General features: G+C 46.8%; 1 protein-coding gene across 1 annotated transcript in view; it reads left to right on the top strand.

The window, feature by feature from the left end:
• CORO2A (coronin 2A) overlaps positions 1-12,989 on the top strand; it is an 84,761-nt gene that overhangs the window by 39,806 nt on the left and 31,966 nt on the right. Inside the window, exons 3-4 of the mRNA XM_084627752.1 lie at positions 1,415-1,531; positions 12,612-12,761. Of these exons, the coding sequence (XP_084483878.1) occupies positions 1,415-1,531; positions 12,612-12,761 (267 nt within the window). The remainder of the gene's footprint in view (positions 1-1,414; positions 1,532-12,611; positions 12,762-12,989) is intronic.

Genomic DNA, 12,989 nt, shown 5'->3' with positions numbered 1-12,989 from the left:
CACACTCCGTGACAGCTTGGTTCAAGGTAAAATCCTTACCACAGGTTCCCAGTAGCATTGCTGACCAAATTTTCAGGCCAGGCTGTCTCCCAGAGTCCAAGGGCTGCTTCCTTTGTTGTGTTAGGTGAAAGAGAGAGAGGGGTAGAGAGGGATACGTTGGGGTGTTCTTGAAGTTTCAAGATTCAAGAAGTAAGGAAGGCAATGTGGAGTCTGGGAGTGAAGGTGGCTCCTTGCTCTTTCTTCTCCCCTGTGTATGGCGAAAAGCAGATTTGCCTTGGATCCTGCCACTTCCCCCTCTTGCTGTCTCAAGGACTCTGCTTACTACTTATATGTAAACTGGGGTAAATACACACGCCTTTGTTTAGGATAGACCTGTGCTTTTGCCTAGTCAGGGCTGAACATTTGCTAACATCATCATACAGGGGAATTCATAACTTTACATATAATGTTGCTACATAAATTCACCATCCAATAATTGACGCGAGTTGTTTTCAAATGATACCTCACGAGGCATATTTTATACAAAGATTTTTACAGTGGTGTGTATGGTGTGCATACAGGAGTGCATTCGGTCTTGCTCTCTGAAGGTTCTGGCACTGGCCACTGTATGAAGACAAGACCTTGGGCTAGATGGATCAGTGATCTGACCCAATAGGGCCGTTCTTCTGTTCACTACTGACTCACTTTCCTGTTTTCCATTAGCAAGGGTTGGCACTGAGCTGTAGAGTTTTCCCGAAGCCCTTTGTCTGTCGTCAAATCCATTCCAGTCCATTGCAGCCCCCTTGTGATGAGAGCTAGGAATCAGGCTGCTCCTTACTCATTACCACCATTTGGGATGTGGTCAGTGGCTCCAGGATGCTGCCCTATTCCTTGGCAGGGCTCAATCATCATAAGGCTTTTCTCCTGTAGGCGCTCAGAGGGAGTGTGGCAAGGCAAAGACGAAGAAGCAGGTCTGCACTAGAAACCTGCACTAGAAACAACTGACGCAGCTGTGCCGCTGTGGGGCTTCTGGTGAAGATGCTCTAAGTTCTCCTGTCAGCTTAATAACTCCGCCTCTGTGAACAGCGGTAGCTATGTCGGCAGGAAAAGCTCTCCCATCAACGTAGCGCTGTCTACACGGGGTTTAAGGTTGGTATAACTACATCACTCAAGAGTGTGGATCTTTCACATTCCCGAGGGAAGTAGTTATACCGAAGTAAGTATGTAGTGTCAGCCTGTCCTGAGCTTAGGAGGACATGGCTTTAAGGGCAAGCAAGGACCCATTTCCAGTAAACTGAGCACTGTGGATCTTGCTATGTGAGGTGCCAAGGAGCTTAGCTCCAGCCTTGTAGGGCCAGCCTGCATGGAGACCTCCTGCTATTCTGTGGCCAAATGTAGCCTTTCTGAGCTAACAGAGCCTTGCTGTTCTTTTCAGACAGGCAAGCTTGATCCTCACTACCCCAGGGTGTGCGGGCACAAAGGAAATGTCCTGGACATCAAGTGGAGCCCTTTTGATGACTTTGTAATCGCTTCCTCTTCTGAAGATGCCACTGTAAGTTTCCTGGCTCGTTCTGTGTTACTAATTCGCTGGAGTACTATCATGGATGGTTATAAACTGTTCAGGAAGGACAGGCAGGGCAGAAAAGGTGGGGGAGTAGCACTGTATGTAAGGGAGCAGTATGACTGCTCAGAGCTCCGGTACGAAACTGCAGAAAAACCTGAGAGTCTCTGGATTAAGTTTAGAAGTGTGAGCAACAGGAGTGATGTAGTGGTGGGAGTCTGCTATAGACCACCGGACCAGGGGGATGAGGTGGATGAGGCTTTCTTCCGGCAGCTCGCGGAAGCTACTAGATCGCATGCCCTGATTCTCATGGGTGACTTTAATTTTCCTGATATCTGCTGGGAGAGCAGTACAGCGGTGCATAGACAATCCAGGAAGTTTTTGGAAAGCGTAGGGGACAATTTCCTGGTGCAAGTGCTAGAGGAGCCAACTAGGGGGGGAGCTTTTCTTGACCTGCTGCTCACAAACCGGGAAGAATTAGTGGGGGAAGCAAAAGTGGACGGGAATCTGGGAGGCAGTGACCATGAGCTGGTTGAGTTCAGGATCCTGACGCAGGGAAGAAAGGTAAGCAGCAGGATACGGACCCTGGACCCAGGAAAGCAGACTTCGACTCCCTCAGGGAACGGATGGGTAGGATCCCTTGGGGGACTAACATGAAGGGGAAAGGAGTCCAGGAAAGCTGGCTGTATTTCAAGGAATCCCTGTTGAGGTTACAGGGACAAACCATCCCGATGAGTCGAAAGAATAGTAAATATGGCAGGCGACCAGCTTGGCTTAACAGTGAAATCCTAGCGGATCCTAAGCATAAAAAAGAAGCTTACAAGAAGTGGAAGGTTGGACATATGACCAGGGAAGAGTATAAAAATATTGCTTGGGCATGTAGGAATGAAATTAGGAGGGCCAAATCGCACCTGGAGCTGCAGCTAGCAAGAGATGTCAAGAGTAACAAGAAGGGTTTCTTCAGGTATGTTGGCAACAAGAAGAAAGCCAAGGAATGTGTGGGCCCCTTAATGAATGAGGGAGGCAACCTAGTGACAGAGGATGTGGAAAAAGCTAATGTACTCAATGCTTTTTTTGCCTCTGTCTTCACGAACAAGGTCAGCTCCCAGACTGCTGTGCTGGGCATCACAACATGGGGAGTAGAGAGCCAGCCCTCTGTGGAGATAGAGGTGGTTAGGGACTATTTAGAAAAGCTGGACGTGCACAAGTCCATGGGGCCGGACGAGTTGCATCCGAGAGTGCTAAAGGAATTGGCGGATGTGATTGCAGAGCCATTGGCCATTATCTTTGAAAACTCGTGGCGAACGGGGAAAGTCCCGGATGACTGGAAAAAGGCTAATGTAGTGCCAATCTTTAAAAAAGGGAAGAAGGAGGATCCTGGGAACTACAGGCCAGTCAGCCTCACTTCAGTCCCCGGAAAAATCATGGAGCAGGTCCTCAAGGAATCAATCCTGAAGCACTTACATGAAAGGAAAGTGATCAGGAACAGTCAGCATGGATTCACCAAGGGAAGGTCATGCCTGACTAATCTAATCGCCTTTTATGATGAGATTACTGGTTCTGTGGATGAAGGGAAAACAGTGGATGTATTGTATCTTGACTTTAGTAAAGCTTTTGACACGGTCTCCCACAGTATTCTTGTCAGCAAGTTAAAGAAGTATGGGCTGGATGAATGCACTATAAGGTGGGTAGAAAGTTGGCTAGATTGTCGGGCTCAACGGGTAGTGATCAATGGCTCCATGTCTAGTTGGCAGCCGGTGTCAAGTGGAGTGCCCCAGGGGTCAGTCCTGGGGCCGGTTTTGTTCAATATCTTCATAAATGATCTGGAGGATGGTGTGGATTGCACTCTCAGCAAATTTGCGGATGATACTAAACTGGGAGGAGTGGTAGACACGCTGGAGGGCAGGGATAGGATACAGAGGGACCTAGACAAATTGGAGGATTGGGCCAAAAGAAATCTGATGAGGTTTAATAAGGATAAGTGCAGGGTCCTGCACTTAGGACGGAAGAACCCAATGCACAGCTACAGACTAGGGACCGAATGGCTCGGCAGCAGTTCTGTGGAAAAGGACCTAGGGGTGACAGTGGACAAGAAGCTGGATATGAGTCAGCAGTGTGCCCTTGTTGCCAAGAAGACCAATGGCATTTTGGGATGTATAAGTAGGGGCATAGCGAGCAGATCGAGGGACGTGATCGTCCCCCTCTATTCGACATTGGTGAGGCCTCATCTGGAGTACTGTGTCCAGTTTTGGGCCCCACACTACAAGAAGGATGTGGATAAATTGGAGAGAGTCCAGCGAAGGGCAACAAAAATGATTAGGGGTCTGGAACACATGACTTAAGAGGAGAGGCTGAGGGAACTGGGATTGTTTAGTCTGCGGAAGAGAAGAATGAGGGGGGATTTGATAGCTGCTTTCAACTACCTGAGAGGTGGTTCCAGAGAGGATGGTTCTAGACTATTCTCAGTGGTGGAAGAGGACAGGACAAGGAGTAATGGTCTCAAGTTGCAGTGGGGGAGGTTTAGGTTGGATATTAGGAAAAACTTTTTCACTAGGAGGGTGGTGAAACACTGGAATGCGTTGCCGAGGGAGGTGGTGGAATCTTCTTCCTTAGAAGTTTTTAAGGTCAGGCTTGACAAAGCCCTGGCTGGGATGATTTAATTGGGGATGGGTCCTGCTTTTGAGCAGGGGGTTGGACTAGATGACCTCCTGAGGTCCCTTCCAACCCTGATATTCTATGATTCTAATGCTCTTCCTTGGGAAAGAAATACAAAATACCACCCCAAAGACACAGAGTCAATGTTGCAGGTTGTGACGTTCCCTTCTGGTGTTATCTGGACCAGTGATCTGCTAAGTCATTCCAATCCTTGACTCTGGGAGCTAGCCTTACCCTGCTCTGCTGTGAGAACCCTCACTCCTGGGCTGTTCACGCACAGCTTCTGGCATGTAAGCTGCTCCTTGGATTGTGCAGCCGAATGACACTAGCCAATATCTCTGGTCCCAGACACAACTCTAGGAACCTCTGTCTTGCGGTGCCCAGTTACGCCTGCTGGACGCTGCAAGTTTATATGAGTTTGTCAATTTACCAAAGAAATTGATATGTACCAGGCTTATTATCCCAAGGGGAGTCTCTGACATGCTTCAAACCAAACGCACTGCTTCAGGTAGAATAAACAGATTTATTCACTACAAAGATAGATTTTAAGTAATTATAAGTCAAAGCATAACAAGTCAGATTTGGTCAAATGCAATAAAAGCAAAACGCATTCTAAGCTGATCTTAACACTTTCAGTGCCCTTACAAACTTAGATGCTTCTCACCACAGGCTGGCTGGTTGCCCTTCAGCCAGGCTCTCCCCTTTGATCAGCGCTTCAGTTGCTTGGTGCGGTGTCTGTAGATGGAGGTGGGAGAGAGAGCGAGAGAGAGAGCATGGCAAATGTCTCTCCCTTTTATAACGTCCTTGCTTCCCTCTTGGCTTTGCCCCGCTCCCCCCCTTCAGAGTCAGGTGAGCATTACCTTATTGCAGTCTCAAACTGACCAAAGGAAGGGGGTGACTCACTCAAGAGTCCAACAGATCCTTTGTAGCAGTCGAGGCCAGCGTCCTTTGTTCCCATGAGGCTGGGCTGCGTTTGTCCCATACCTGCCCTGATGAGAGGTGAACTGTCTCTCTGTTCTTGGAGAGTTTTTCCTGTGCTTATTTAAGCCATGAGGATACATTTTCAGCCTCATAATTATATACATGAAATTATAACCTGTAACATTACTGTAACAACAATTACTATAAGACACTAAAATAACAATGCTCAGTGCAGCATGAGCCTTCCGAAGACACCCAACATAACAAACTTTGTATTGGATACCACACAGTCATTTTATAAAGATGAACATGGGGGTTTAGGGTGTTCCCCGCAGGTACAGAACATCACACAGGAGTTTGGGGCAATGACCTTGGTTGTGGTGTGTTTGTGCCAGGTTGTTTTTACTGACAGTTTCAGCAGTGACAATGTTCAGATATCCAGCTCTCCCACATAACAGAGAGGTGAAGTAATTAGAAATGCATTCCACTGGTATCTCTCTCTCACATTAGAGTTCAGGATTCCATAGTGTTTTCCTTCCTATCTTGCACTACATGGTCCACGTTGCGATGGGTCTCTCCCTGACAGCATTCCAAGTGCTCAGCTTCCACTGTCATGGATGACAGCTTTGCACAAAACCTAAAAGCCGGATCTGAGCCTGGATGGACAACCAGGGAATGTTAATGCCTCCTCAGACATTTCAATTTATGCCAAATCTTTGTTTCATGATTTGGCTAAAAGCTGTCTGGGAGGCCAATTCGAATGCATACAGCTCCAATTCGTACTCCTGGGGGAATTCTGCACCAAAATATTAAAAATTCTGCATGCAATATTTTAAAATTCTGCATATTTTATTTGTCAAAATAACACCATATAATCACACCAGTTTCAATTATTTTGTAATTTATTTCAGAATACTGATCTGCAACTATGTCTGTAACAATACAGACACAAAATTCCACCAGGAGTAGAGAGTTAAGGAAACCCCTATGACAACCCAGTTCCTATTTCTTTGCCCCCTACCCACCAGAGCCCAGCAGGGGGGCCAGACACCCACACCCCCTGGGATGCACCCCAGCCCAGACACTTGCACCCCCCACCAGAGCCCAGCTGTGCCTCCCCAGCTCGGACCCCCTCAGCCCAGACACTCATGTCTCCTCCCCACCAGAGCCCAGCCACAGGCCCCCCCAGCGTGACACCCACACCCCTAGCCCCAGAGCCCAGCTGCAGGGCGCTCCCCAGCCCAGACACTCACACCCACTCCCCACCAGAGCCCAGGATCCAGAAGGAGAAACAGTCTGATGTTGGGTCCCAGGCTTGTACAGAGTTTCCTCCACGCCCCCTCCTTCCTTCAGGGCATGCTGGGTACTGCAGCTGCCAGGAACCCTCCAGCTTCCTCCCCCCTTCTCCCCGCAGCAGTGTCTTCTCTTTGCAAGTTGGGCTCTGTGGGTCCTGCACCCCCCGAGTGGCGGCCAGCAGCTCTGCAGCCCATTTCTGTAGGAGGAAATGGAAATTCTGCTCACACAACATTAATTTCTGCGCAAATTATGCATTATGCAATGGGAGTAAATTGGAATTTACTGAAATAAATGGAATTCATTGATTATTGGATCATCTCTGCAATGAATAGGCAATTTCTGTCAGTGTGGCCTGCCTCTGTACTGCTGGTGAAGAGGAGAATCATGAGAGTTCGTGGTCAAGAAAGGGGGTCAATTTTACAAATTTGCTGAGGTGCCAGTTAGATTTTAAAGCTGAAATCTAATAAGCTAGATTTGCCAATTGGATAAATGTTATAACCAATATTAGACTGGAACCTAATATGATAATACCATTTTACTGAGTCTGGGGGTCATTAGCTTACCAATTTAATGCTAGGTTCTTTTCAGGTCAACTTTTAACTTGAACAGTTTTTAAAATCAGGACACTTGCTTGTTCGTAACCAATCAACAATTTATAATTCAACCAGAACCACATCAATATACAATCAGCAGTGCACCAATCAAGTGTGGACAAAACCAATATTCTAGTTATGTACTGCACACAGCAATACAGTCTAACACAGTAGTTTTCAAACTTTTTTTCTGGCGACGCAGTTGAAGAAAATTGTTGATGCCCGCCACCCAAGAGAGCTGGCGATGTGGGGTTTGGGGTGTGGGAGGGACTCAGGGCTGGGGCAGAGAGTTGGGGTGCAGGAGTGAGGGCTGAAGGATGGGGACAGGGATGAGGGGCTCTGGGTTTGGGGGGGCTCAGGGGTGGGGCAGGAAGTTGGGGTGCAGGAGGGGGTCAATGCTCTGGGCTGGGGGTGCAGGCTCTGGGGAGGTGCCAGAGATGAGAGGTTTGGGGGCGCAGGAAGGGGCTTCGGATTTGGGGGGGCTCAGGGCTTGGGCAGGGGATTTGGGTGTGGGGTTGGGGTGCAGGCTTACCTCGGGCGGCTGCCAGTCAGTGGTGCAGCGGGGGTGCTAAGGCAGGCTTCCTGCCTGTCCTGGCACTGCGGACCGCACTGCGCCCTGGAAGCGGCCAGCAGCCGGTCTGGCTCCTAGGCGGTGCGCAAGTGGCTCTGTGCGGCTCTCTCCTACAGGCACTGCTTCCCCCCCACAGCTCCCATTAGCTGGGAACTGCCCAATGGGAGTGCAGAGCCAGTGCTCGGGGAAGGTGCAGCACGCGGAGCCCTGTGGCCGCCCCCCGCCTAGGAGCCAGACCCGCCGCTGGCCGCTTCCAGGGTGCAGCGAGGTGTCGGAACAGGGAGGGACTAGCCTGCCTTAGCCGAGCAGCACCGCCAACGGGTCTTTTAACGGCGGGACTTTTGACCAGAGCCACCATGACCCAGCGCCTTACATTCCGCAACCCAGTACGGGGTTGCGACCCGCAGTTTGAAAACCACTGGTCTAACAAGCCGCTGTCAAAGACGAAAGTTGAGGCTCAGTGGTTACCCTAAGGAACAATGGAAATCACCAAGCTTTCTTATTATGTTTACTTACGATAATGAGTTCTTTAGTACCCAACACATTGATCGCCTTCCCAGTGTTTCTCCAAGCAGTAAGGATATACTTGTCTTAAAGACACTTTTAAAAATGTGGTTACCTGTTATTGGAATGGATTGGTCCATAAGGGAAAGGTTTAGTATATCAAAAGCAATTGCTTGAAGTTATTGTTCAAGTCTCTGTTAGGCCAGTTTGTGTGGACTTATAAAGGAGGGCATGCATTTCACATCATCTAAAATATGGTTACTTGATGTCTCATGAGGGAGTGTAGACTTAATCAATAGAACCTTCAGTTATTTATATTAAATACAAAAGGGGAAATACAGTCTCTGAAATGGAATGTCGCCACTTCTTATCGTTTTACCCTGGGATTGGAAAGAGTCCTTTCCACACAGCTCGTCTGGGTGTTTATGGCACTGGGGAGTCTACAGTTTCTTTGTGGCTTCAGTCAACTCTGGGGTCCCATATGGTGACATCAATTTTATATACCCTGATTTCAGGGCTCATTGGCGAGGGCAACCATCTGGTTTCTATTGGCCATCTGCCAGATTGCTCTCAGCTGTCAGGTTTCTCAGTTTGCTGCTTCTGTTGATATCCAGTAGATGGCATCAATGTGTGACCAATTTCTTTGAGGCGTTGTGCCAAAGTGCTAGGTATGAAAGCCTGAGTCATCAAATCGGGCAAACAGATTGGAGCTGACTAAGAAGAACTGTGCCTAATTTGCGAGTGGGGCAGGGCAGAAAGGGTAACTAAGCCATTAGCCAGAGCCCACCAATAGGCACAGGAAGGAAGTAAAAAGGGGGAAGCAGACAGTAAGAGAGGGAGAGAGATTGCTCGCCGCTGCTTGTTAAATACAAGCAGGCTGCAGATTCTTAAGGGGCAAGATGCACTTGCTTTACAGCTTGGAATCCCCAGGTGTTTCATACACAGGCTAGAAATCCCTTTAGCCTGGGTCTAACACTTCCCCCAGTTCAGTCTTTGTTCCTCAGATGTTTCCAGGTGGCTTCTTGGGTGGGAAGTGAAGAACCACAAATGATGTCACTCCCCCACCACGACCTTATATAGCTTTTGCATATGGCGGGAACCCTTTGTTCCCAAAGCTTGGTTCCCAGACCAGTCTGTGGAAAAATACTGACATCCCAAGATGGAGTCCAGAGACATGTGGTCTCATCACATGACCTTGTAGCGTCATAGCAGCCATTACTTGGAGGCTGTCTGTAACATTTTCAGGAAGGCTCCCCAGGTGGGAGTTAAGCTTCTCCTAAGGCCTGTCATTTTTTCCTAATGGCCCATTGCCCTGAATAGGCCCTTCCCCACCCAGCTATCTAGACTGAAAGCATCTTGTCTAGTGGGCATTACCCAGGTGTAACTACATTTGAAATACAGATACATACTAAATACTCATAACTTCAGATACAAAAATGATACATGCATACAAATAGGATAATCATATTCAGCAAATCATAACTTTTCCAATGACCCCTCACATGACTTAGCATGCATAAAATGCATCATAGTTATGCTATAACCATATCATAATAATATCACTATGAAGAATATCGGGTGCAGTGCCCCATGAGTAATGGGGAATATGTAAACATGGTGAAAAATCTGATGGGAAAATGGCTGAGGGGGGGAAAGGGTTTCAAGCTTTGAAGAAATGTTTGACTTTGTTGCTCTGTAGCATTTCCTTAGCGTATATAAAGATGATGTGAAACTGTGTCTACTGGACAAAAATCTGAAAAGTGTGGATGAGATGCCATCTCTAGCTGATGCCTTTGAGTAGACCCAGGCATGTACTGGGAGCAAACCACAGAAAGAAGGACTTAAACCTGGTGGGAAGCCAAAACTATTCCTCTAATCCCCATCCCAAATCTCTTGTGAAAACCGAAGAACCCAGAAGGGGCTACCACTGTAATTCCATTGATCACCTGAAGAATAAATGCCCCGTGCTAGGAGGAAGCTGATGATACTCGTTAAAAAAATGATGTTTTCATTAAATTTGTGACTGAACTCCTTAGGGGAGAATTGTACGTCTCCTGCTCCATGGTTTTACCCGCATTCTGCCATATATTTTGTGTTATAGCAGTCTCAGGTGACAACCCAGCATATGTTGTTCGATTTAAGAATACTTTCACTGCAGATTTGACAAAATGCAAAGACGGTACCAATGTGAGATTTCTATAGATAGCTACAGCACTCAAACCAAGATTTAACAATCTGAAGTGCGTTTCAAAATCTGAGAAGGATGAGGGTGGAACATGCTGTCAGAAGTCTTAACAGAGCAACACCGTGATGTGGAAACTACAGAACCCAAACCACCAAAAAAGAAAATTAACCTTCTGCTGGAGACATCTGACTCAGATGATGAAAATGTACGTGCATTGGTCTGCGCTGCTTTGGACTATTATTGAGCAGAAGTCGTCATCAGCATGGAAGCATGTCCTCTGGAACGATGGACGAAGCATGAAGGTGCATATGAATATTTAGCATATCTGGCACACAAATACTTTTCAACGCCTACTACAACAGTGCCATGCAAACTCCTGGTCTCACTTTCAGGTGACATTGTAAATAAGAAGCAGGCAGCATTATCACCCATAAATGTAAACAAACTTCTTTGTCTTAGTGATTGGCTGAACAAGAAGTAGGACTGAGTGGACTTGTAGGCTCTAAAGTTTTACATTGTTTTATTTTTGAGTACAGTTATGTTAAAAAAATGTACATTTGTAAGTTGCACTTTCACGATAGGTGGCACTGCAGTACTTGTATGAGGTGAATTGCAAAATATGATTTTTTCTTTTTTACAGTGCAAATATTTGTAGTAAAAATAATAAAGTGAGCACTGTACACTTTGTATTCTGTTGTAATTGAAATCGATATCTTTGAAAATGTAGAAAACACCCCAAAATATTTAAATAAATGGTATTCTATTATTCTTTAACAATGCAATTAAAACTGCTATTAGTTACAACTATTTTTTAATCTTGTAATTGTGATTAATTTTTTTAATTGTTTGACAGCCCTATTTAAAATCTATCTTTCTCTAGTGTGACAAAGTTCCTCCTCTACCTTGGTGGGTCCTGCACTTATTGGCGGATTTTCTCACCTCAGAGGTTCACAGCAGCCCTCAGTTTGGCCACTTTCATGGCTCGAATCTGCCGTTCACTCAGTTAGCCTCATCACTGGCCAGCATGGGGAAAGGAAGAAGAACAATCCCCGCAGTCTCTGCTGATCTACCTAGTGGATCGGGGAACAGGCCAGAGATCTTCTCTCTGGTGGAACCCACAGTCCAGTTCAACTCCTCCGGATCAAGTAGGGAGTTGGAAAGATGGGGGGAACCCAGGCCCGCCCTCTACTCCGGTTCCAGCCCAGGGCCCTGTGGATTGCAGCTGTCTATGGTGTTTCCTGTAACAGCTGCATGACAGCTACAACTCCCTGGGCTATTTCCCCATGGCCTCCTCCCAACACCTTCTTTATTCTCAACACAGGACCTTCCTCCTGATGTCTGATACTTGTTCTCCTCAGTCCTCCAATAGTATGCATTCTCACTCTCAGCTCCTAGCACCTCTTGCTCCCAGCTCCTCACATGTGCACCACAAACTGAAGTGAGCTGCTTTTTAAGCCCAGGTGCCCTGATTAGCCTGCCTTAATTGATTCTAGCAGCTTCTTGATTGGTGTTCTAATCAACCTGTCTGCCTTAATTGTTTCCAGAAAGTTCCTGAATGTTCTGGAACCTTCCCTGTTACCTTACCAAGGGAAAAGGGACCTACTTAACCTGGGGCTAATATATCTGCCTTCCATCACTCTCCTGTAGCCATCTGGCCTGACCCTGTCACACTAGTTAATAAATCTGTTTCTCCATCACTGCCAATTTTAAAATCAAGATTGGATTTTTTCCTTCTGCTCTAGGAATTATTTTGGGGAAGTTCCCTGGCCTGTATTGTAGTCAGATTAGATTATCAGAATGGTCCCTTCTGGCCTTGGAATCTATGACTAAGAGAGATGGAAGGCTCCTCCATGAGTAAATTATAGGATGCTTTGGTTTGAGAAACTAACAATAGTTGGAAAATTCTTGACTCAAGCATCAGAGAGCTTTCCTTTCCTGGGAATTGTGTGTCTTAAGCTTTAGTTTAATTATGCTCCCCAGACAAATGTCTCACCTTTGGGATCACACTATTGACTCTTGTTGCCTTTAGCTCCTGAGAGGAAGCAAAGGTTTAGAATATGCATAAAGGTCATAGAAGAGCCATATAATTTAGTTTGTTCTCCCCAGATAGTTAAAAGGGCAGAAAAAGATAGAAGTTGTTAAGAAAATATTTTCAAGGCATATTTTAATGTCTGTGCATTTTATAGTGGAGATATCGCTATGTGCCTGCAAGTCAATGGGCTGCTCCTAGTTTCTCTCCTTTGAGAATAATCCACAACTGTCTGCACTGACAGTGTGCTTGGCCTGGATCTTAGTGATAGGATGGCTCACTGTGGAATAAAGACTCTGCTGCTATTTGCTGTTTAGGTGAAAATCTGGGATATCCCCAAACATTTACTAACAAGGAACATCACCGGTGCGAGGAAGGAGCTTCTGGGTCATGCTCGAAGGGTGGGACTCATTGAATGGCATCCTACGGCCAGCAACATTCTCTTCAGTACTGGTTATGATTATAAGGTGAGTCAGCTTTGCCCTGTGGGACCAGACCCTCCTCTCTGACCTGCTGCGGGGCAGAATGTGTGGCTCAGGCCCATGGGAGGGACCCAGAGGGTGCATCTGCAGGGAGAGGGTGCCCATACTTGCTTTGTTTCTTCACAATCAGTTTTGTTTGTACTCCCGCATGTAGATGCTTTCTGTAACAGGCCATTGTATGAGGAGAGCCCTCCTGGAGTCAGCGCTACCCTA

Source organism: Lepidochelys olivacea (assembly GCF_965140295.1).
Source record: "Lepidochelys olivacea isolate rLepOli2 genome assembly, chromosome: 5".
NCBI classification, from domain to species: Eukaryota; Metazoa; Chordata; order Testudines; family Cheloniidae; genus Lepidochelys; species Lepidochelys olivacea.
Note: the sequence above shows the minus strand (reverse complement) of the source record. Positions and strands in the feature narration are given on the sequence as shown.